Source organism: Lissotriton helveticus, chromosome 8 (assembly GCF_964261635.1).
Source record: "Lissotriton helveticus chromosome 8, aLisHel1.1, whole genome shotgun sequence".
Classification (NCBI taxonomy): domain Eukaryota; kingdom Metazoa; phylum Chordata; class Amphibia; order Caudata; family Salamandridae; genus Lissotriton; species Lissotriton helveticus.
The window spans coordinates 1,604,651,170-1,604,676,676 of record NC_136069.1 but is presented as its reverse complement, the minus strand read 5'-3'; the positions used below and the strand labels follow the sequence as shown (position 1 = coordinate 1,604,676,676).

At 46.2% G+C, this 25,507-nt stretch overlaps 1 protein-coding gene across 1 annotated transcript in view; it reads left to right on the top strand.

The window, feature by feature from the left end:
- LOC144773566 (sodium-dependent proline transporter-like) overlaps window positions 1–25,507 on the top strand; it is a 313,228-nt gene that overhangs the window by 213,687 nt on the left and 74,034 nt on the right. Inside the window, exon 3 of the mRNA XM_078658672.1 lies at window positions 5,733–5,864. Coding sequence (XP_078514798.1) covers window positions 5,733–5,864 — 132 coding nt within the window. The remainder of the gene's footprint in view (window positions 1–5,732; window positions 5,865–25,507) is intronic.

Below are 25,507 nucleotides of genomic sequence, written 5' to 3'. Positions count from 1 at the left end.
GTCAACCTGCAGCCAGGCAGCGGGGGAGTCCAGGAATGGATCGCTTCTGGCAGAGTCAACCTGCAGCCAGGCAGAAGGGGAGTGCAGGAATGGATCGCTCTGGCAGAGTCAACCTGCACCCAAGCAGCGGGGGGTCCAGGAATGGATCGCTTCTGGCAGAGTCAACCTGCAGCCAGGCAGCGGGGGGTCCAGGAATGGATCGCTTCTGGCAGAGTCAACCTGCAGCCAGGCAGCGGGGGGTCCAGGAATGGATCGCTTCTGGCAGAGTCAACCTGCAGCCAGGCAGCGGGGGGTCCAGGAATGGATCGCTTCTGGCAGAGTCAACCTGCAGCCAGGCAGCGGGGGAGTCCAGGAATGGATCGCTCTGGCAGAGTCAACCTGCAGCCAGGCAGCGGGGGGTCCAGGAATGGATCGCTTCTGGCAGAGTCAACCTGCAGCCAGGCAGCGGGGGGTCCAGGAATGGATCGCTTCTGGCAGAGTCAACCTGCAGCCAGGCAGCGGGAGAGTCCAGGAATGGATCGCTTCTGTCATGGTCAACTTGAAGCCAACCAGCGGGGGAGTCCAGGAATGGATCGCTTCTGGCAGAATCAACCTGCAGCCAGGCAGCGGGGGGTCCAGGAATGGATCCCTTCTGGCAGAGTCCACCTGCAGCCAGGCAGCGGGGGGTCCAGGAATGGATCGCTTCTGGCAGAGTCAACCTGCAGCCAGGCAGCGGGGGGTCCAGGAATGGATCGCTTCTGGCAGAGTCAACCTGCAGCCAAGCAGCGGGGGAGTTCAGGAATGGATCGCTTCTGGCAGAGTCAACCTGCAGCCAGGCAGCGGAGGAGTCTAGGAATGGATCGCTTCCAGCAGAGTCAGCCTATGCTGGCATGGTCAGGAGAAGAGGCATGCTTGGGCAAGACTCAGTACCTGGAAAGGGAGCTTGCTGTGCTCCAAGAAGTCACACCTCCTAAGACTCATGCTGCGGGGCACACACATTTTAATTCTCGTCTCCTCATATTTATGTAGATTAAATATCTTAAAGTGTAAAAAGATCCCTGGAGTAATTGATGCTTAAAAATCAAAACTTGAAAAGATCATGAGAAAAGATGACTTATACCATAGTAAGCAACCAAAATAAGAACATATTCTAAAACAAGAAGTGGGCAAATGACTTGACTTGGTATAACTAGCACTGGCAAAGAAAATAGGTCTCTCCTTTGGGTCCCATTAGGAATGCCAGTGCTTTTTGACGAGACTGTACCAGTCAAAAGGAGTTTTGTCATGCCATTATATTAGTTATCTAATCTGATATTTAATTTTCTAAACTTTGGGCCTGATTACAATTTTGGTGGATGGGAAACCTCGTCGCAGACGTAACTGATATTCAGTCCACCTTATTACAAGTTCCAGAGGACATAAATGAATTGTGATTTATCGGACGGGATATCTGTCACGTGTATGACGGAGTAACCCTGTCCGCCAAGATCATAATCGGGCCCTTTGACATCAGTTTGTGCACCCTACCAGTCACCTTCCAAAATTTGGCTTCTACTTTGTTAAACTTCGAGTTGGCTTCTTTCCGCCAAATCATTGTCCTGACATCAGAATGGGGGCAACTTTTGCTTAATACACCAACTTTTAAATTTGTTAGGAAAAGCCTTCATATATATCCTATTAAATTGGTGAAGGTATCTGTAACCGTTTTAGTCCTCTGTCAGGGCTTCATCATCATCATTCTTCTTCTACAGCCTTTCAGAAACAGAAGGCCTGAGTGTTTGTAATTCAGAACAAGAACAAATATGGTCCTGTGCAGTAAATGTCCTTGTATTTGTCGAGGATGCACAAATCCTGCTCTTTATGAACAAAGCGATAATAGACAACTCGTCAAGACCTCTCTTCACTCTAGCGTGGATGTGACCTGTATAACTGACCGAATATAGGAAACAAAAATATCATGTGGACAGAATAGTGTGTCAAATAAATTGAGTACCAAAATATCGAGAAGGGCAGTGCAAATAGATGGGTATAGATTTACTATTCTTAACTCCACATCTACGTATTATTAAGATACAAATATCATCAAGGTACATGTATGTGGAGTTATATATAATAAAACGTTGCTTACCTTTAGAATTTGCCACAATATTTTTGTCCCATGATATTCAATTTCTGATATTCTGTCTCAATACTCTTTCGGTACAATACCGTCAATGTGGTCGACTGCAAGAATGAAGTTCAGTGCTCCTGATCACAGCTGAACATCCAGCTATGCCAAACACAGATTAAAAAACAAGGAGTTCAATGTGCACCCTGGTTTGACTCTTCTATATCGGGGAATGCTTGACGTTCACTTCCTACTCGCACACAACCACACGGAGATCCAAATATCCATGTAGAGTTTCGATTGCAGCCAGTGACCCATGTGGAATTCTGTATTTCTTCAACTCGTTCCACGACGTTTGCCTAATGACTAAGTCAAATGTAGATTTGAAATCCACAATGCAACAAAACAATGTGGGGAAGATCTACAGCAGAGCCAGTGTAGGTAAAGTAGCAAGAGCAGTGCAGCTGTGGTTAGTAGAAGATGCTCTCTAAAACATGTTGAGAAGCTGATCATAAAGTCCGTCCATTAACCCAGTTCAATAGATGGATCTACAGATATTATACTTCCTTGTTGTAGGTGTGTTTTTTTATTTTAATTCATTCATTTGGAGTAATTTGCATTTCCAAAGAAACAGCCAGCTTTTCTGCCTCATGCATTGATCGAAGTAATAGTGACCATGGGTGCAGTTGCACCAGAGTGGTGAGGGATTCATGGCTTCAGTCGCGTCTGCCACCTCATGGCTGACTTATTATCCAACCTTGCAGGAGACGGGGATATTTTCCATGATTGCTCTTCAACCAAATTTCACCCTACTAGATAGCCATCAAAAACAGGCCAGTGATTTTAAAAAAAGTTTTCAATACATATGTTATTAGACATAAATTCTTCATACGAGCCTCCATGGTCCAGTCAGCTGTTCAGACAGGAAAGTAGTAGGAGACCACAGGTACTACCTTGCCTTTAAGGCGAATCCCACCGATGTGAGTGTTGCCGTGTATTGGTCCTCTCTGTGCACCACATACAGTGTTGGGAATGCTTGAGTTTGGATGAAGAGCCCCGATTAATCTAGTATGTGCATTCTTGAAGGCGACTTCCCTGCAACGGACTGTTCCTCGACACTACCTCAAGGAAAACAGATTGCTCCCTAGAGTCCGCTCCCACAGTTTGGAAACTGATTAAGCCCAAATATAAGAGATTTTGACACCTATAAGCTGATTGGTTCCTCTTTTGAGACTCCCACAAGTTAGAAACTGGTTTAAGGATTGGTTTGCGCTTATGCCTGAAGCCTTCAATCAAGCGATCGTTCACTAGGGATCTTCTGAAAAGATCTGAGTGTGGTCGGATTGTTCAGTTTCTATTTTTCTGCACAGGCACAAAATCATCATCACTTGATCCTAGAGAAGAGTGCCCCTTTGCTCGGTAACCTCCTGCCCACCCCCAAAAGTCCTGGTTCTTTAAAGCGCACACTAACAGTTGTCTGGTTGACTCTCCCAAATGTTATGGTGCTCCACCATTTACTTAGTCTTTATAGGCTTTTTTCTGACCCAGCTGATAGGGCACCAACACAGTGCATTTATGCTAGAGCAACTGCAGATACTACATTGGAACGCTGCTTGTTTAATGCGCTGGTGGTAAATATAGTAACCATAACTTTGTGCCACTAGAAACCAAAAGAACTTACTGAACCAATGTGGATCAACTGGAAAATGAGAATTACCTCCCTGGTTAACTACATCTTAACTCTGATTACATTGTGCTCTTGTGAGTGATGTGCACATGAACGTAAATATTTGCAGCACGTGAAATGCTTATAATCTTCTACAACGTCGCATGCTCTGTACATCAACAGCTGCCATAAGACTGTCCTGCGGGTGTGGTCACCAACATGGATGTGTTGTGCGTCTCACCGAGACATCCATTGCTGGAAACTGGGTGGACAGAACTACATGCCATCAATTTAACACATCTGTGCCAAGGCTAGATATGGCCAACATACCACTGGGCCTTTTTTGCCTCGTGCCAGTGTGACAAGGCTGACCAGCATGGGCCAAACCGCGCATTATAGGGCGGGGTTGGTACAATGATGGGAGAGCTAAATTTAAACCATCAGTTCTGATGCCCTTCTAGGTCTGTGGTGGCCAAGGTGAGCATATCCACTGACTCCATGGGAGATTACCTAGCTGTCCATGCACAGTAAATTTACATACAAGGAATTGAAGTGGAACTCAGTGATGCAGTTTATGGATTCTGGCCTCCTGGGCATTTTTTGGATGTCCCTCTTCTTCAAAGTATTTCTCTGATCATCAGAGTTGGTATTATGTCAAAGCAATACTTATTTGTAATTTTTTTGTATCTCTTTACCTCCCCTCTTGCTTCTGCCGTCTTTTCCACAACCTTCCCTTCCTCTACGCCATTTACCCCATGTAAACCCTGTTGCCTACACTTGTTGCTTCTTCTCCCCCCTCCTCACTTGTGGCTTCTTCTCCCTCCTCCCCGTCCTCACTTGTTGCTTCTTGACCCACCCCATCCTCACTTGTTGCTTCTTCTCCCTCCTCCCCGTCCTCACTTGTTGCTTCTTCTCCCTCCTCCCCGTCCTCACTTGTTGCTTCTTCTCCCTCCTCCCCGTCCTCACTTGTTGCTTCTTCTCCCACCCCATCCTCACTTGTTGCATCTTCTCGCATCGCCCCATTCCTCACTTGTTGCTTCTTCTACCACCTCCCCGTCCTCACTTGTTGCTTCTTCTCCTATCTCCCCATCCTCACTTGTTGCTTCTTCTCCCTCCTCCCCGTCCTCACTTGTTGCTTCTTCTCCTATCTCCCCATCCTCACTTGTTGCTTCTTCTCCCTCCTCCCCGTCCTCACTTGTTGCTTCTTGACCCACCCCATCCTCACTTGTTGCTTCTTCTCCCTCCTCGCCGTCCTCACTTGTTGCTTCTTCTCCCACGCCATCCTCACTTGTTGCATCTTCTCGCATCGCCCCATTCCTCACTTGTTGCTTCTTCTACCACCTCCCCGTCCTCACTTGTTGCTTCTTCTCCTATCTCCCCATCCTCACTTGTTGCTTCTTCTCCCTCCTCGCCGTCCTCACTTGTTGCTTCTTCTCCCACCCCATCCTCACTTGTTGCATCTTCTCGCATCGCCCCATTCCTCACTTGTTGCTTCTTCTACCACCTCCCCGTCCTCACTTGTTGCTTCTTCTCCTATCTCCCCATCCTCACTTGTTGCTTCTTCTCCCTCCTCGCCGTCCTCACTTGTTGCTTCTTCTCCCACCCCATCCTCACTTGTTGCATCTTCTCGCATCGCCCCATTCCTCACTTGTTGCTTCTTCTACCACCTCCCCGTCCTCACTTGTTGCTTCTTCTCCTATCTCCCCTTCCTTACTTGTTGCTTCTTTTTCTCGCACCTCCCCCGTCCTCACTTGTTGCTTTTTCTCTCACCTCCCGTCCTCATTTGTTGCTTCTTCTACTCCCCACTCACTTGTTGCTTCTTCTCCTATCTCCCCTTCCTTACTTGTTGCTTCTTCTACCACCTCCCCGTCCTTACTTGTTGCTTCTTTTTCTTGCACCTCCCTGTCCTCATGTGTTGCTTCTTCTACTCCCCACTCACTTGTTGCTTCTTTTCCCACCTCCCTACTCTCTCCCACGCAGGAGCCTTCCTGATCCCATACAGCATCATGCTCTTCTTCACCGGCCTGCCTCTCTTCCTGATGGAGCTCAGTCTCGGCCAATATGGCGCCGCCGGACCCATCACCGTCTGGAAGTGCTGTCCCCTCCTTAAAGGTAAGGTACTGTGGGGTTAGGGGAAACTGAAAAGTTTCTATTTCATTAATTCCCCGCATGAAATATATCCTGCTTTTTTTTGTCATTATTCTAGATAAGTGTTTTATACTTTTTCGGTCCCTTTTAAATACACTACTAATTTAAGTTTATTTCCATCTGTTTTTCATAATGTATAGCCTACTTATATTATCAGTACTGATTTATTCTTTGTTCTAGAAATAAATGCAATTACAACACATGTATTGTTATACTTGTTCAGTGTGTGTTAATTTCGCCAATCATTTATCCTCCGACACCCCTGAAGTACATCACACACCACTCCATGAAGCAGCGCTTAGTGCCACACACAGTGGGATCACTGAGGTAGGTACCGCTCCATTCACGGTTCCTGCACCCGGGAATAACTGGTGCACGAACACCAGGTCCAATTCCATAAGGTGCCCAAACCACCTGATAAAATCCCCTCGGAAAGGGCCAGGCCACCCCCACCGCTTGACCCTTTCCTACACCATTGTGGGTGCGGGGCATGCAATGGTCTCCCTCAACTGGCAACAGCCTGCCGATGGCCTAGGCACCCTCAAACCTTCATCCACTCCCACATACTAGCTGCTCACTGCAGAAAGCGGGGGTGCAGAAAAATCACTAATAGCGGGCAGTATAACCATGCGGAAAATGACCCGGTATTCCCGGGTCTGCTCTTCTGGCACCAAATCCTGAAATTGCATGGTGCAGGGGTGCAATTAGCATCTGGAATGAATGAATTAATGAATTTATGAATGCATGTATGTGGTATTTCTATAGCATGAACGTAGCCAGAAGACTGCGGAGCACTGTACATGGCCAAAGCAATCTTTGATCCCGATCCCAGTGTTTTTCAGCATTCTGCAGCCTCCAGGACCTTGGTAGGGATAAAGAAGTTCATAAAATATAGCACTGTGATGGCTTTTATGCCAAGCCTTCTAAATCCAGAAACGTAATCTACTCCCGTACTCTGTGGCAAGAGCCAGAGAGAATAGCCCACCCAGGATCCATGTACTCCCATTACGAAGAAGCTCACAGTTAACAGGGGCTCCAGAGTCGCTTACACCAGACAGTGTTAAGTCACGTACACTAGCTCATAAAGCAGTTTATGGATCCATCCCAAAAGACCTCATATACATACACCACATATATCGCTTTATTAGGGAACTAGCTCCAAAGATGGAGGGCTCCTAATTCAAAATTGAATCCTCTCCTTGGAGAGCGGGTTCTGTTTGGAATGATTTGTTCTGAACCTAGGGCTCTGTAGCGGTTTGCTCCTACTCATGAAAGCTCTCCAAACAGTATGGTTTAAAAATTCAGATGACATCCCAAGCCCTTCTCTTGGGAGCCTTTGGGCAGTAAAGCGACGATGGGGATGACCAGGCCGGACTGGAAACTCAAATCAGCCCTAGCTATTTTCTCGGACCGTTCCCTGGGAAAGCACGTCCTGGCCCCAGGAAACGCTTGCTTTTGTTTCTGGGGGCTGATATTGCAGTAACAAAACCAGGCTCCACCACTGCAAAACCGTCCTCCACCCTTCCTGCCTCCTGTGGAAACGCCTAAAGGACGGTACGGCTAGTCTGGCCCTGATGATGACGATCACCGGGAAAAGGAGAATATATATAAAGGCATTGACCAATTAATGCGACATTAACAATAAAACGCTGTCATCGCTTTATACTATGAAATGCCACTTCGTAGAGTAGAGCCATCATGCGCAGTTTAGTCATTAAGCAACTGTTAGGATAGAATTTGTGCCCTTGTCAATTTTTTGTTGCCAGTAATCCTATCTCCTTGTATTTTGGCCAGTGATCATTCTGTCGCTTTCAGTTTTTGACCGAAATTGAACACGATTTGGGTGTGCTTGATCCAGGTCTTAGCACCCAACTGGAACAAGCATTGTCAAAGCCAATAGATCTGGGCTTATTGTGATATTGCATGCAGTGTTATTTATTACATTTGAGCAAGATCCGCAAGAGGGAGCCCGCAGAGAGATTAAAAAGTGCTATAGTTCTAAAGTAGTCCTGCTTGTAGTTTTGTGCAAGCACTGGAATGGAGGCAGAAAGATGCACCCAAACAACCAATAGCATTAGGTAAGAGATGAATAACTACAGGAATGAGCTGGGACATTATAGACAACGTCTCAAGCCAGTGACTGAAAGTGGTTTGTTGAAGAAAGCCAATGGTGGAAAGATTCAATCCCAAAGCTGCTCTTTGTATATTTTTAGCATAAGGTCCCAAAGCCCCCTCTCTGTATATTTTTATCAATAGTTTATTTGACCGCTTTGCGATCAAAAACCATAACCTAAAAGAATGGCAACCTTCTGTTTTTCAAATGAACCTTTTATTGCTATATACTAAGAGAAAATGGTTATTAGGAAAAATAGGACTAAACAACTTTACTCTGGTCTGTCACCCTTAAAGGATTTTCATGATGGTGTGTCCCAGGCCTGGGAGAGACCCTTACAGGGTGAATGGGACAGGACACACTGGGGGCCATGGGTTAGACATGGAAGCATACGGTTGGTCTTGACCCATGACCATCATGTCTCTGAAGCAATGGCTAATGCTGGGGGTAGAAATGGCGCTGAATGGAATCCGGAGTCAGTGGCATTTCCATGGCGAAATATGTCAACAGTGCCATTCAAATCACCAACCTATCGGAGAGCGGGCTCAGAAGGGACCCAAGAACTGGAGCCAGGGAAAGGGTGTCCTATCCATACCTATCTGCAAGGATACACAGCTTGGTCTTTCATAAAGGCAATTGGAGATTTCTCGCCCAATTATTCAGTGTCTTAGAAATGTCAAAGTGAGTTCCAAAACTTAAGAATTTGATAAGACCTTATTTATTTCCCTATGAAACTAAGTTGCTAAAAGAAAGGTTAGCACAGCTAAGAGGTGAAGAATTAAGAGGGTGATTGTCTTTCTAATGGTGTCAAGTCCACCCCACACGAGTGTGGGAGGAGAGAGGGAATCGGTTTTCTTTTTATCACCATGTTTACACATATCGGTTGGCTCGATGAAGACTCCGGGCTTCCCTCTGCCATTAGAAGCCCGGGGCACTCCATTCTCGTCAATGGAGCGCTCAACATTCCAATTACCTTTAGTGTTCCACAGATATTTTTTTTTATTAGTGTGTCCTCGGTGTCTGTATGCCAGATGACCAAGGCTCATACATTTTCTGACAGATTACATTTCAGACCTATGTTTTTTTTACTTTTGAGTTTCAGTAAATGATCTATTCATTGCTACCATCACTGTCCGGGTTTACCTTGCAGAATGCAGTGGCGTGCAGTGGTGTGCTGTGCTGTGCAGCAAGTGCAAGTCTTTTGCTTTGTGGATTGTCAGATTGGAGTCCGGGACAATGAGCATGTTCTTTAAGAATGACATCAACCTCTCCAATATTGTGCATACTGTTCATATGTCTTCTCACTGGTTCAGCTTTTACATTTTAGAGCTACCAATGTAATGGATATTAAGTTCCGGAACAAAGGTGAGCTCACTTGGTTTACATAGGAAGTGATGCCAGGCTCTGAGGCTAAGGTACCTGATAGAAGCAAACTCATTAAACCGTACGTGTTGCTCTTGATGGTGTTAGGTTACCAGCAGATGCCTACAGTGAGAGGGGTTTGAGTATTAAATGGTGATCTTAAAGATTCTAGATTTTAGCCTGTGGGTGGTGGTAAAGGTTGAAAATGCTCCAAATGGAAGCTAACTACACACAAGGTCCATGTTAAAGCCCCTGACACCATGTTGTATCCATATTGTGAGGGTAGAGTTTGACGTGGTCGAGGGAGCACTACCCCTTTCAACCTTTGTCTCTCTACCATTACAGAGACGAATAGGAATACAGATCTATAGGACCTGGTAGACCGGCTCAGGCCGGCTCGTGGTATGTGAAGGACGATCACTAGTTCAGTCTTCTGGATGACCTCCTAATGCTGACCACTGTCCATGGCTTCGGCCTCATTTTATCCAACCTTGAACAAGGATGAGGTCCTGCTTTCTGGAACTGATCCCTTCAGGAAGTGAAGGTACTATCTAGGTTGTGTGCAACATGTTATTTCTTTTGAGAGGACATTCCAATGTGTTCCTAAGGAGAAAGTTTGTTTCCCTCAACATTTTTAATCTGGAAATGTCAGGATGTAAATTATTAGTTTGCTTGTAGAGGTTCCAATGGATTTTTGTCTCCTAAACTTGTTTTTCATACTACAAAAATGGTTTAAATATCCAACACTGAGTACCTCAAAAAAATACTCTAGCCATAACCAGTGAGAGAGAGAGAGAAAACTTGTTTATTTAGACCTTGGTCTTTTAAACAGTACAAAACATACACGATCAGGATCAAAAGGAGTACGAACAGATAAAATTATCCAGTATTAGGGGTGTCTTTCATAGATTCACATGCCTGAATCATTCCCCGTCGTCGAGACGGGAGCCTCCGGTATATAGAAAAGTAATGTCCTATAGACATACATAAAGAAAAATAGGCCTAAGGGCCTCACCTTAGTAGCCTATCCTTGTCCTTATGCAAAAAGGACCAAACTCTTAGAGCCAGCCAATCAGCTATCACCTCCCTCTAGAACCTTCCCTGCAGGAGCCTCAGTCTCTCAGATTTTCTACCGCACGTTGTGCAGGGAGTCTCCAGCCTGAGCTCTCCTCAGGATATCTTCTAACAACTACCTTTTTTCACTTGGACAGGATTGCCTTCTCATATTCTTCAACTGAGATATTTCGGACTCTTCTCTTGCAGTAAGTGCTGTCTTTCCTTGCCTCTTTTACGGAATGTCTGGATCCCAGAAGAAAGCCCTCTTCAGGGCCTGCTCTTCATGTGGGAAGAAAAGGCTCCATGTGGAGGACAAGCACGACCTGTGCTTATACTGCCTTTATCCGGACCACGTCCCCAAGGACTGTAAAATCTGTCGCACCTTCCCTAATAAGACCTTGAGGGATAGAGAAGGCCGACTTCTCATTTGGCTGGACAGGCTGAAACAGAGTGACGATGTGGTGTCCTCACAGGGCAGCTTCTCCATGACTTCGGAAGTCTCCCTCAAGAGGCCAAGGGGGGACCCCCCTGGCCCCTCAGACACTCCTCCTATGAAGATGCAAAAGATCTTCAGAGGCTAAATCTACGACCTCCTCAGTGTCTGCAACAGGCTCTCACGCCTTTAAGAATCCTGCGCACTCATCCACCAAGCCTGCGCCATCTTCCACGCAAAAGAGAGCTGTGACGCCACTCGCCGTCTCCACAACGACGACGACGGTGTCGACGACGCCGGCGTCGTCAGTCCTTGCATCGACGACGAACACCCCATCATCGTCGTCGTCGGCAGGTAGGCCCATCCCATCTGTCATACTGCCGAAACTGTCGTCGACTAAAACATCATCGACGACGAAATTGGGACCGTCGACGACGACCCCGTCGACGAAGAGCTCATCGACGTCAAAATCGGGGCCGCCGACAATGACACCGTCGACGAGGAACCCATCGTCGACGATGACACCGTCGACGAGGAACCCATCGACGACCAAACCAGGGACGTCGACGACGAAAAGCCCGCCGTCGACGGAAGACGCGTCACCAAGACCGTCGACGAAGAAGACGTCGACGAGGAATGAATCGTCGACGAGAAATGAATCGTCGACGAGTGCGTCGTCGACGACCGCGTCGTCAACGAAAACATCGACGACGACGAAAATCTCGTCGCTTGAACCACCGACGACGGAGAACATGCCGTCGACGACGAAACCGTCGACGGCAGGGTCGTCTACGACCAGGGACAATGCGGAACCATGGCTGAAGTCCAAACTAGTGGAACCGTCGTCATGGACGCAGCCCCCGCCGACACCACCGCGCAAACTGCCAAAGAAGCTGATCACGCCGGAAACGACATCCCCAAGCAAAGTGCAGAGCCACTTACCTTCTGACTTTCTCCAGAGTGAGGAATCGAAGAGGAAATTACGACTCAAGCTATGTCCATCTCTGACCTACACGTGAAATGCCAAAGCACTGATGAGGAACAAGAGGAGTTTACCTACCAGGAACACTCTTTCCAGGCGCATATATGGACGGACGTTACCCCAATGGTGTGCCTTCCTGTGTCCATCGTGGATGACCTTAAACTTCTCATCCAGGACTACAAGCAGCGTTTCCCGGAGGCACGGGCTGCTGAGGATAGGGGCCCAACGCCGGCTACATCTGCTCCACCGGCAGCCCCACGACAGACGCGACCACCTCCGCAGGCCTCCAATGCGGCAGTCGCACCTCAAGTAGTGGAATCCTCAGAGGAGGAAGCTGAGGAGATGGAAGAAGGCGAAGTCCTTGAGGATCGCACGGATCAGGACGACGACGACGAGTATGTCGCGCCCTCCCCAGCTTCACCCCAACCGCGCCAGTCGGATTCTCCACCAGTGGACATTGGTGGGTTCCATAAGTTAGTGGAACGGGCAGCAAAGCGTTTCCACATGGACATGGAATCAACGGAAACGGAATGTTTCTTATATGATTTTAAAGAACAAACAAAAAAGGTCACTAAAGCAATTCCGATTATAGACTTTCTCTGGGACCAGGGAAAGAAACTGATGGCTACGCCGGCCTCCATACCGGCGGTGATTCCACGGCTAGACAAGAAATACAAAGCTCCCACCAAGGCGGCAGTTTGTTTCCATGGGCACCCGAAACCAGATTCAGTGGTGACCCAGGCGGCTCAGAAGAATTCCCGCAACCCTTCCTCTCCCTTGTCAGCACCACCGGACAAAGAGGGAAGAAAGTTGGATACCATCGGGAAACGGTTTACCACTACGTCAGCCATGACTATCAAAGTCGCCAACTCTATAGCTCTGTTGGGACGTTATAATCGCCAACTGTGGGAAGACATAGTCCCTTATTTGGAGGAGCTACCTGATACTATGCAAGAAGAGGTCAAGGCACTGCTCTCAGAAGGTCAAGCCTCGGCAGCGGAAATCATAGATTGTGCCATTGATGGAGCCATGACTGGCTTTCGCCAATTAGCTGGAGCTGCAGTCCTGCGGCGCCAGGGCTGGCTTAAGGCTACTTCATTTAGACAAGAAGTACATACGTAGGTGCTCGACATGCCCTTTGACGGCCAACATCTTTTCGGAGCCACAATTGATGAAGCGCTCCAGAACATCAAGAAGGACACCGATACGGCTAGAGCGCTGGGTACGCTGCAGGCTAGAAACCAGTCCTTTCGGGGCAACAGGTCCAGAGGTCAACCCTCCTACAGGGGGTCATTCCAGAATAGATCCTCATATTCATACCAAAACAAATCGCAGTACCCGCAGAAGCAACAGCAGAGTCGCCAATCTTCGTATGGCAGATCGAACTTCCGTGGAAAGAACCAGAGGAGGGGCACTGGCGGACGCCAGTGACCAATTGCTCCAGCCAGTCCCGCCACAATCTCCCTCATTCAAAATTGGAGGAAAGTTGACCCATTTCCTACACAATTGGCATCTCATAACGACAGATCGGTGGGGACTACAACTAATAAGATTCGGCCATTCCCTGGAATTCATCACCATCCCACCTCCAACACCGCCACGCAAACTGCCACACAAACACCTGCGGCCTTTGCTCCTGGAAATATCTGCGATGTTGACGAAGGGAGCAATCGAGATGGTCCCCTCGTCTCAAAGAGGACAGGGATTCTATTCCCGCTTCTTTCTTATTCGCAAAAAGGGGAAAAAGTGGAGGCCCATACTGGACCTCAGAGCCCTCAACTCTTTCCTAAAGAGTCAGTCGTTCAGGATGGTGACGATCCAAGAAATACTAGGCATCCTCGAAAGAGGAGACTTCATGACATCCCTAGATCTCCAGGATGCCTACTACCACATCCCAATTCTCAAAGGGCACAGAAAATTCCTAAGATTCGAGGTGGCAGGACGCCACTACCAATTCAAAGTGCTGCCGTTCGGCCTCAAATCCGCGCCGCGGATTTTCACGAAGTGCCTTTCTCCTGTGGCAGCCTTCCTACGTCAAATGGGTCACCAGGTCTTCCCTTACCTCGACGACTGGCTGGTGAAAGCTCCCTCAGCGACAGGCGCGACCTCATCCTCAAACGCCTGCACCAATCTCTTTCTGCACTTAGGATTAACTCTCAACCTCGAGAAATCCTGCATGACCCCGACCAGACGCATCTCCTTCCTGGGGGCGACCTTGAACACAGAATGCGTAAAAGCATTTCCTTCAAAGGAACGGAAACACAAGATCGTATCTCTAGCCACGGCAGTGGCTTCGAGAAAGACCATAAAAGTTCGAACTTTCAAATCACTACTGGGCATGATGTCGTCCTGTATCCTCCTCATCCCACACTGCCGCCTCAGGATGCGCCCATTGCAAGAAGCCCTCTCATGCCAATGGACTCAAAGTACAGGCTCTTTCGACGACACAGTGAGAATGACACCACAGATGTCCAAGACCCTGCAATGGTGGATGAATCACAGGAATCTGTCGACAGGACTACCCTTCCTCCTCCCAGCAGCACCTATGGTGATCACCACGGATGCATCCCTGGAAGGTTGGGGAGCGGTCCTCCAGGACCTCCAAGTCAGCGGCAAATGGTCGGAGCAGGAGAAGAAATTCCACATAAACCTTCTAGAACTGCGAGCGGTCTTCCTGGCACTGAAGGCCTTTTTGCCACGTATCCAGAACTCCCAGGTGCTCGTCAGGACGGACAACACCACGACGATGCACTACCTGAACAAGCAGGGAGGGACGCGTTCGCTCACTCTATCTCGCGAATCGCAAGGAATCTGGAACTGGCTCGTGCTCCAAGGGATCACGCTCAAAGCGGAATATGTCCCGGGCAAGGACAATACCATTGCAGACGCTCTCAGCAGACGGACGTCTCTCACTCATGAATGGGAGCTCAACCAAGGTACACTGGATCAGGTGTTCTCAGAATGGGGAATCCCAAGGATCGACCTCTTTGCCACCAGGGAGAACGCCAAATGCCCAAACTACGCAAGTTGGCGTCCCCAACAAAGGTCACTCGGAAATGCCCTTTCCATCAGTTGGTTCGGCGTCTTTGCGTACGCTTTTCCCCCCTTCCCGATGATTCCCAGGGTCCTCAGGAAGATGAAGGCAGAACCTTGTACCCTGATCCTCATTGCCCCGTTCTGGCCGAGGCAGCACTGGTTCTCGGACCTTCATCGCCTCTCCATCAGACCTCCGATTCGTCTGCAACAGCACCCGAACCTGCTAACTATGTCCAACGGACAGATCCAACACCCGAACCTACCATCGCTCAGATTATCAGCCTGGCTCCTGAGCACAGAGAATTCTGTCATCTAGACATCCCACAGGACTGCAGGGAGGTCCTAGCGAAAGCACGAGCGGACAGTACCAACAAAACGTACTCCCTCAAATGGAAGCGGTTTTGCTTATGGTGCGTGGATCACAACTTGTCGCCTCTCCGGATCACCCCTGTACAGATCTTGCCATACCTTCTACACTTGGCGGAGTCCGGGTTGGCACATGCATCTATAAAGGTTCATTTGGCTTCGACTTCACGATACACTAGGTCCTCGACGGCCCCTTCGCTTTGGTCCAGCAGGCTTATTAAACAGTTCCTCAAAGGCCTCTATAGATCGTACCCGAGACCTAGAAGGATTCCACCTACATGGCATCTAAATTTGGTCCTCGCCCAACTTATGAGGCATCCTTTTGAGCCCATTCATCGAGCGCCCATCAAGTACATCTCATGGAAGGTGGCTCTTCTGCTCGCTCTAACATCTGCCAGGAGAGTCAGCGAGTTACAAGCTCTATCCATTCAGGAACCATTTTTGCAATTTAAACAGGACAGAGTGGTGCTGAGGATGAACCCCAAGTTCATACCGAAAGTGCCTTCAGACTTTCACCTTAATGAACCGGTGGTTCTACGTTCCTTCTTTGCAAACCCTACCACTGCAGCAGAAAGAACATTACACTCCTTAGACCTCAAAAGGTGTATAAAGTTTTACTTGGACAAGACGAAAGACTTCAGGAAGTCTTCACAACTTTTTGTGGCCTACAGTAGACCAAGGCTTGGTCTACCTCTAACGAAACAGAGTATATCTAGGTGGATCTCTTCAGCGATAGCATTCTGCCATGACAAGGCCGGCCGGCCGTTGAATGCCACGGTTCATGCACATTCCACAAGAGCAATGTCCACATCAGCAGCGCTGTTCGCTGGAGTGCCGATTCTGGACATATGCAGAGCAGCGACGTGGAAGTCACCGCATACGTTCGCCAGGCACTACTGCCTGGATGTTGAGCTTCTGCAGGACGCAGCAGTGGGTCAGGCGGTGCTTCGACATCTATTCCAGTGAGGTGAGCCTTCCTACATCCCGCCATCCTGGTATGCACATCACTTCTGTTTGGTTATGTTGATGTATCCTAATGCTTACAATCGCATGATACTAAGTGTATTATATAACTGTTTATATAGCATCATTGCTTCGAAGATGTGCATAGTGTATTGCTAACTACTCTGATTCAGGCATGTGAATCTATGAAAGACACCCCTAATACTGGATAAGAAATGCGTTACTTACCTGTAACAGCAGTTATCCAGTATTGGTGTCTTTCATAGATTCACATGCAACCCTCCCGCCTCCCCTGGAAGGTCTCACTTTCTCTCTACCTGCATTACGCCTACCTAGCTTGGTGCATACGAAAATCTGAGAGACTGAGGCTCCTGCAGGGAAGGTTCTAGAGGGAGGTGATAGCTGATTGGCTGGCTCTAAGAGTTTGGTCCTTTTTGCATAAGGACAAGGATAGGCTACTAAGGTGAGGCCCTTAGGCCTATTTTTCTTTATGTATGTCTATAGGACATTACTTTTCTATATACCGGAGGCTCCCGTCTCGACGACGGGGAATGATTCAGGCATGTGAATCTATGAAAGACACCAATACTGGATAACTGCTGTTACAGGTAAGTAACGCATTTCTTCTACAACATCTTAAATAGATAAAATTCAATGCATGTTATTGGAAAGTTAAAAGAGGGTGGTGCCCTCAGAAATGCAACATACAATGCACCCTATTTTTACAGAAATCTCAATCGCTAAAAGGATAAAATTGAAAATTTACATTTTATAAAACTTTAAAATGACTTAATAAATCAGTGCCCCTCCTTCAAAGTCTCCCTTCCAAATTCTTTTAAACCCTTCAAAAATTAACCCAATCCAATTGCAATTTCTAACGTGGGCATATCGGTAAGTAGGCAGATGGCCTGGGCACGTGAGGTTATCTTATGTGATAGGAATATAGGACGTAAAAACAATTTCCTTATATCATGTACAAATAAGCAATCAAGTAAAATATGCAGCATATCCTGGCTTAGTCCACACCCACAGTTACAGTTCCCTTCTGGGCCAATCAGAGCAGACTTTAATTTTCCATCTATCTTCCAAGGGTTAACCCCAACCCGAGTTCTAAGAATTTCATATCTCAGAACTTGGTTGGGCAGTATGTCCAAATACGGGAACCAGCCATCATTAACCCATGACTTTTTTAGCCACTGGACTGATTTTTTCTCTGACATATAAACTAGGTCCTGCGCCTTGGAGAGTGACTGGCCTTGTTCCCTAAGAGTTTTCTTAGTAAAATCGGCTATCAAGGCGTCCTGGGAGAATTTCACATTAAGTCGCCCTGTTACATTCTGGAGAGTTTTACTCACATCCCTTGCCCAGACAAGGTTACTTATTTGGATCTCATCTCTACACCATTGTGAGACCTTTAGTGTCACTCCTGGGTCTTGGCGCTTCCAGAATCTTACCAGGGCCATTTGGGATTGTACAGTCCATGAGGTTAGCCCTAGCTCCATTCTTATTGCTTGAACCATAGTACAGTTCGGTAAGGACAATAGAATTTTTAAATAATTTCCCTCTTCCTGGTCCCACTCATGTTTACCGCTCAAGTACAACACTTCAGCCCCATACAATACTTGGGGGGGGGGGATCATTGCTCCAAAAGCCTTTAACATTGGTTTATGAGTCATGTCACCATATTCTTTGTTAAACCTTTTCAACCCACATGTGGATGAAAAAGCTTTGGCTCTTTGAGCCTCTAAATGAGTGCGCCATTTTAGTGCACTATCAAACCAGAGGCCTAGATATCTATATTCCTTGACTGCCTCTAGTTTGTCATTACCCAAAAACCAGTTAAAGTTCTTCTTACTCCTTCCAAAACATAAAACCTTAGTTTTTTCCATATTTACAGTCAGAATTTTCCTATCACAATAGCTTTTAAAAACATTTAGTTTCCTTTGAAGTCCTATTTCTGTTTGGTCCAAGATGACTAAGTCATCAGCATATAGAAGACAAGGCACTTTATGTCCGCTCATTCTAGGGCTTGCGCTTCTTTCTACTTCAAGTGTCGCAGGGAGATCCGCCAGAAAGATTGAAAATAACAGGGGTGCCAAAACGCACCCCTGCCTAAGGCCATTCCCTACCAATATCTTATGAGTTAGTGACCCATGCGAATCTCTAATAACCTGGGCCCAGTTCCCTCTGTGAAGATCTCTCAAGATCATCAATAAGCCATCCGGAATTCCATATCCTGACAGATCCTCCCAGAGTTTATTACGGTCCACAGAGTCAAGCGCGGCCCGGAAATCGACGAAGCAGCAGTGCAACTTCCCATTTTGTTCTATTGATTTCCGGGCCAAAGCCCATAGGGCAAAGCAGTGGTCTATTGTAGAATGGCCTTCTTTGATACCCAGTGACCAGGAGGGGCACAGAGTATTCCAAGAATGAGGTTTCCTGGTGGGCACTTGATTTTGTCACGTAAGCAATGAATGTAATATCACTTCCTTAGTTATTGTGTACTAACCTACATATATATCTCAAATCTCCAGAAGTTCTTCACCGATTGCTATGAAATTTTGACACAAAATTGCAGTTGAATACACGTATGTTTTAATATACACAACGTTGGATTTGAATACTCGCTTGTAGAATACGCGCATGTTTTTAATCGAAAGCACAAACAGACACATAAAAATGTCAATGTAAGTTTGATAAAAATCTTAAATCTCCGAAAGTTCTTCAACGATTGATTTGAAATTTTGACACAACGTTGAATTCGAATAAGCGCATGTTTATATATACACAACGTTGAATTCGAATGCGTGCATGTCAAATAAACGCATAGACAATAGTCTACATATATTAGGATGGACAGTTGGTGTCAGAATGGCAGACCGGGAAGTAGGTGGAGGGAGGGGAGAGGAGTTGGTTCACTTGGCAACATTAAGAAAGGACGCATAGAGACAATAGTCTACATATATTAGGATGGACAGTTGGTGTCAGGATGGCAGACCGGGAAGTGGGTGGAGGGGGGGGGAGTAGTTGCTTCACTTTGCAACATTAGCGCATGTTTATATATACACAACGTTGGATTCGAATACACGCAAATTCAAAACGCGCGTGTTAATTGAAAGGCCGAACAGACCCTATTGATTTGGTTGCTATGCAACAAATACAAGAGACGCATATAGACAATACTCTACATATATTAGGATGGACAGTTGGTGTCGGGATGGCAGACCGGGAAGTGGGTGCTGGGAGGGGGGAGGAGTTGGTTCACTTTGCAACCCGAACAGACCCTATTGATTTGGTTGCTGCGCAACAAATACAAGGGGTGCATATAGACAATAGTCTACATATATTAGGATGGACAGTTGGTGTCAGGATGGCAGACCGGGAAGTGGGTGGAGGGAGGGGGGAGAAGTTGGTTCACTTTGCAACATTATGAAAGGACGCATAGAGACAATAGTCTAAATAGATTAGGATGGACAGTTGATGTCAGGATGGCAGACCGGGAAGTGGGTGGGTGGAGGGAGGGGGGGAGGAGTTGGTTCACTTTGCAACATTAGCGCGTCAGACCGGGAAGTGGGTGGAGGGAGGGGGGAGGAGTTGGACAAAAACATATTGTATACCCACAAGCATTGTGAAATTAAACATATTAGAAATGTGCGCTTACTCTTTTCTTTCTCTTCTATTTAACCGGTCTGAGCCACAGCAAAGCGTGGCCGGGTACAGCTAATATAAATATATATATATATATATATGTCCTGACCCTCCAAGTCAAAAGGAGGGACTGCTAGCAGGTACAGACCACAGCAGAGGAGACATCCAAAGAGATACGTAGGCAGGTTTCAAAGTTCCATCATATATTTTTATTCACCCATAATGGTACAGACAAGTGTCCGCCTCCGACTCGTTTCGATCGCCTCCGCGATCTTGTTCACCTGACGCGCTGAGGCCGGACCACCATTTTAAATAGTGTGTAACCAATCAAACAAAAAGAAATGACGGTGATATGTAATAGACATAGAAAACATGTGTTATCAAACAAGGAGCACTGAATTGGAAAATAGACAGTTTCAAAACGAACAAATTCGATTTGGGTATTTAAAAGAAAGCCTTAAAAAATGTTTGTAAAAATAGCGTAAGCAAATCCCTATGGTTCATGATTTCTAATGGCAACATTGTAGAGGTGCACATCTGAGTATTGTAGGAACCAATAATGGCAAGTGCCTGATAGTGCCATGTGATCATTCTCAGTAAACTATATAAATATAGTATAATAAACCACTGGTGTAAACCTTTGTCAGTGAAGGCCTACGACACAAACATGAAATGGTTATAGGTAGTTAATAAATAAATGAATACAGAAAATGCTCCTAAAAGACAAATGTCAGATATTGTGCAAAGAATGATACTTAAAACCACCACAATAAATAGAGATAAAAAAAACCACCTACAAACGGTGGGGCTAATGCAAATGATGGCTGGATACTGTAAACAATTTGCAATAAAGTGCTAATGCTGACAGAAAAACTACCAATAGGAAGTCCGATACATGTCAATAAAATGTCAATGGTCAATGATCAATCTAATTGGAGACAAAAAACACAAGTCACTTAACCTATCAATAAATCACGTTGTAGGGAATCAAAATCAATATAATTCCGGAGTAAAAGACATGTAGCTACAGTACACAAGAAGATTATTAAAAGACTGAGGCAATAAAGTTCGCCATAAGCTTTTTTTTTTTTTGTAAAAAAATTGTGAAGATCTTCACTGGTGTTTAATCCATTAGGTATTCCGGTATCTAATAATAGAATAAATGAAGACTCCAGCTGACGTAGCTTTCTTTCCCGATTGTAGATGGAGGGACCGCTCCTATTACAAAGTAATTGAGATCACAGACTTTGTTGGAATGGACGGCTTTGAAGTGTCGGGCAACTGGGTAATTTGAATCGGAGTTGTTAATCGCACATAGGTGTTGTAATATACGAATAAAGACTGGTAACTTAGTACTGCCAATGCACTTGAGATGGCAAGTGCACTCAAGAACGAACACTGCGAAATCTGTACGGCATGTAAAATGGCTTTTAATGGGGACAGGAATGTCACTAAAAGCTGTGCAGTACTCGAAAACATTTCTCCCAAATTTACAAGCTCGACAGGATGAGCATTTAAAAAAAACACATAAAAAATATATATCTCTGCTCCGAATGCCCCCTCCCCCCCCCACCCCTCTCCCCCAACCAGGGAAGGAAGCGGCCGCACTCGCGTGGTCAGTTAAAGAAAATTCAGTTTATTAACGCACAAACAGGACGCGTTTCGACGAACGTGCCTTTGTCCCCTGTGCCAACCTGATTATAGAGGCTGCCGCCATTTAAAGCATTTAAAAAAAGACCAATCACATATTTTTCGGGAATTCATAAACATAGAAAAAGGACAAATTTGGCAATATTACTTTGGCAGCCATTTTAGAGTGGTCATGTGCAGTTAGAAAAACAATCATATCGCTGCATGTTATATCATTGTATAACCATAATCAAATTATTTCAATTCAAAAATAAATAAATGGTTAACTGTAAGGCCATGATTAACATTTTTAAAGTCCTACCCATATAGATTATGCAATGAACAACAAAATTGAGCCCTGTATGGGAAATGTCGCTTACTGATGGTGTGTCTAATTGATGCAGATAAATAAATAAAGGAATTATTGCAATATGGACATAATATATGACACATTCATGAATCTCAGTCAATAACCATCCTTAATGTACACTCAATACAAAAAACGTATTTGTTACTATAAGCAGAGAAAGCACAACCCAATGGGTCTGAGGAATCATGGTATTATTAACCCAGATGTATTGAAAGTTCCTCTTCAGAATGAAGACCAAAGGGAATAATGGTATGCAGATCAATAATGTACCTCGATTCAAGTCTGCGTAGTTTTTGCAGTCTATCTCCACCCCGTTCACTCACTGGGACGTGGTCAATACAATAAAACTGGCAGGATGTTTAGTGCTGCCAACATTATCTATCTATCTATATATATATATATATATATATATATATATATTGACGAAACGCCCCCAAACTTTCAGGGGACGCTCAGAAACAAAATCTGCCATTTTCCTGAAAATTTCAGCCAATTCCGTCCATCAACGCCAAAGTTATTCAACATAGAATTTTCAGAAATCCCTATTCAAAAAAATCCTAACTATATATACCTACTGGCGACCGCCAGTAGGTAATATATATATATATATATCGGAGTTAAGTCGCAGCATACCGTTTTTGTAATAGTGAACAGCAGAGTAAAAAGGCCTTTTTATTTGTGCCTCTGAAAAGAGGCCTACTGGCCCACTCGCGAGGTTCTGTTGCTGTGTACCTGGCTCACCTTTGGCCTATATCCTGTTAGTATGTAGCATTGGGCAGCGCTCATATGTTTGCATGTGCATGCTTTAATGTACTTGTGCCTGTGTGTGGTACAGTATATGGAGGCCTGTGGATTCCTTATTGGAAACCCAGGGACTTGGAAAGACATGTGAAGAAGCCAACCCAGGCAAATATGTGGATTGCCTTCATTCATGGCAGCAGAGATGCACACACTGGACGAAGGGAGAGCCAAGGTTTCTTGTGCTCTTAATAAATGCATCTGTATCCCTTCTGCTCTTCTTCCTTGCCATGGAGCCCCTGGCGCTGGCCTTGCGTCACTCGGATCGTATTGTGGGCATTCCTACCACCGATGGACCTTCTAAACTATACTTGTTTCCATTCCCGTGGTTCAGGAGCCCATAGAAGGGTTTACGGCCATATCAGGTTACAAAGTTAACTGGGGTAAGAGCGAGGCCCTCCCACTTTCGAGAGTTACCACATGTACTGCCGTCGCTGGATTTCCATTTCATTGAGAGGCAACCCGTCTAAGATACCTGGGCATCAATGACAGTAGGGGCCTGGAGCGCATGATCAAGAATAACTTTGACTCACTCATGGAGCGCAAGGAACTCAGCCTTGATTAGTGGTAATATATGAATCTGTCTTTTTGGGGACGTGCTCAATCTGTGAAAATCGTGACCCTCCCCCGCTTCACCTACGAACTGGGATGCTCCACCTGCTAACGCCTCTCGTATTTCTGACAAGAGGACAAGGCCATCAAGGCCTTCATCTGGGGTCAGCGAGGTCCCGAATAGCCATAAAGAAACTTATCACCCACCGGTCTGCTCCTCTGTGGAGCACTTGTATGTCCCTCCACCTGGTGCAGTTAGAATTCGTGCATACCTGGGTTTTAGATCCCCCATTATGGGTGCCAATAGAAAACTAGCTCGTCCGTGGTTCGGGGCTGCTCCTCCTCTACCTACCCGTACTCACCAGCACAGGAGCACTGAACCAATGGTCCAGGCAATGTACAGATCCAGGGCGTGAGCCCACAAGCTCCTCTCATGTATTCCTACCTTCATGACAAAGCACCCATGTGGCATAATCATGGCATCCGCATTGGTGGGTACCTGCTTGATTGGACTCTCTGGCACGCGGCGGGCATGCATACCTTGTCGCTCCTTCTCTCTCATGGTGAACTCGAGTCCTTTGCGGCATTGCGGAAAGAATTCGGACTTCTACAAACCGAGCACTGGCGCTATATACGGCTGCGCCACTGTTTAGCGAGCAGACTAGGGTAGTGACCCTGGTCTGTACTCATCCCCAATGTTCACGTACCTTGATACGGTGCTGGCCTTACAAATGTGGCGTATGTTATTTGTGGTGTGCTGTAGTTTACTTTGTAGTTGTATATGAATCCTACTGTTTAAAATAAAAATAAAGTTTCTGGCTGGGCCTTCATTTATTGGGGTTTCTGTTTGTATTTTGAGACTTGTACCCATGTAAAGCTTCTACCTCCATCCCCCCCAGAAAAGCCTTGGACTGGTCGACCTGTGCAACCAGTGTGAGTCAAGTGCGGGAGTTGTACTTGGATCAGTTACTCAGAACCCATAGCAGGTCGGGCCCTGGGACATCAGGAATAAAAGGCCTCTGCCTCCATGGTTGGGCGCATTAGCACCTGTTTGCCCTGTGACCTTTTTAAAGGGTTGCATCCGGTAATAATCAAACTGCTTGCCACCTGATTCCTGACTTTAGGCATATCCATCCACACAAGGATAGGGGATCACATCCATAGAAACATTTGCCATAAATTTGGTTTATGCCAGTTTCCCTGGCAACAACTGTCTGTCAATTATCATCATTACAAAGTTCACAATGTTGTCTTTCCGAGATGCCATACCCACCTCATCCTTTCCTTTTCTCTTTGCTTTGTTCTCCTACTGACAAAACCCTTCCATGCCCAATGATATGTGATTTGCGGACCGGGACAGGGAGTTTCCATCTAACTGTAGGACTCTGACCTTCCTAGGATCCATATTGTTTCTCCTTTTCTATCCATGGCTGGTGGCAGCCCGGGGAGTCTCAACCACTGAAATCGCGATACTTTAGCAATACCAGTATCGACCTGTGATATGTAGTACTTGGAGGACAATATTCCATCGCAGACACTCTAACACTACTCTTAGCAGCTGCAGGACCCAAGAGCAGGATGTTTGTTGATCACTACTCCTATCGCCTCAATGTCTATGACGGAATTCAGTTTCTTGTTCTTGCGTCTCTTGCCTCACAACCCCACTGCTTGCAAAACGAGAAAGAAATCTTAAAAGGTAATGCTATACTTGCATTCCACACACGTTTGCCATCTCCTGTAAATGCTGAAACTCCACTGTTTAGGTGACCTGGTCTGTCTAAAGTCATAGAGTCACTCCAGTATAATTGCCCAAGTATCTATTCCAGGTAAAATATCCTGCCTCATCCCTTTCAAGATCCTAAGCCTGTGTTGTGGTTTCAGTGTCCCCCACGTGGCTAAAGCCACCAGTCTGCAAAATGACCTATCCGGGGCCACCACCTTACAGGCAAAGTTCAGAGATTCAAAACTTGCTTCATTTTTCTCCGTTCGCATTTTTCTCCCAGCCATTTCTAGCAGTAGGTCTCTCAGTATATCTTGTATATTTTGGTAAATTCGACTTCATGCCTAATGATTCAAGTTCAGTGCCCAGAAATGTTTTCTTTGTGGCCGGTCCTTCTGTTATTCTCGGGCGATCGATACGCCAAACCTGTCATCAACGCTCTCCAATGTCCTCATTAAACTGATGCATTTTCTGCACGCTTCTCTCCTACCTAGCAATAAAGTTGTTGAATGAGTGCATCACCTGTTGTGACCCCCCACCCCCACCACCACCACCCCTCCTCCTCTATGTTCACCAGCC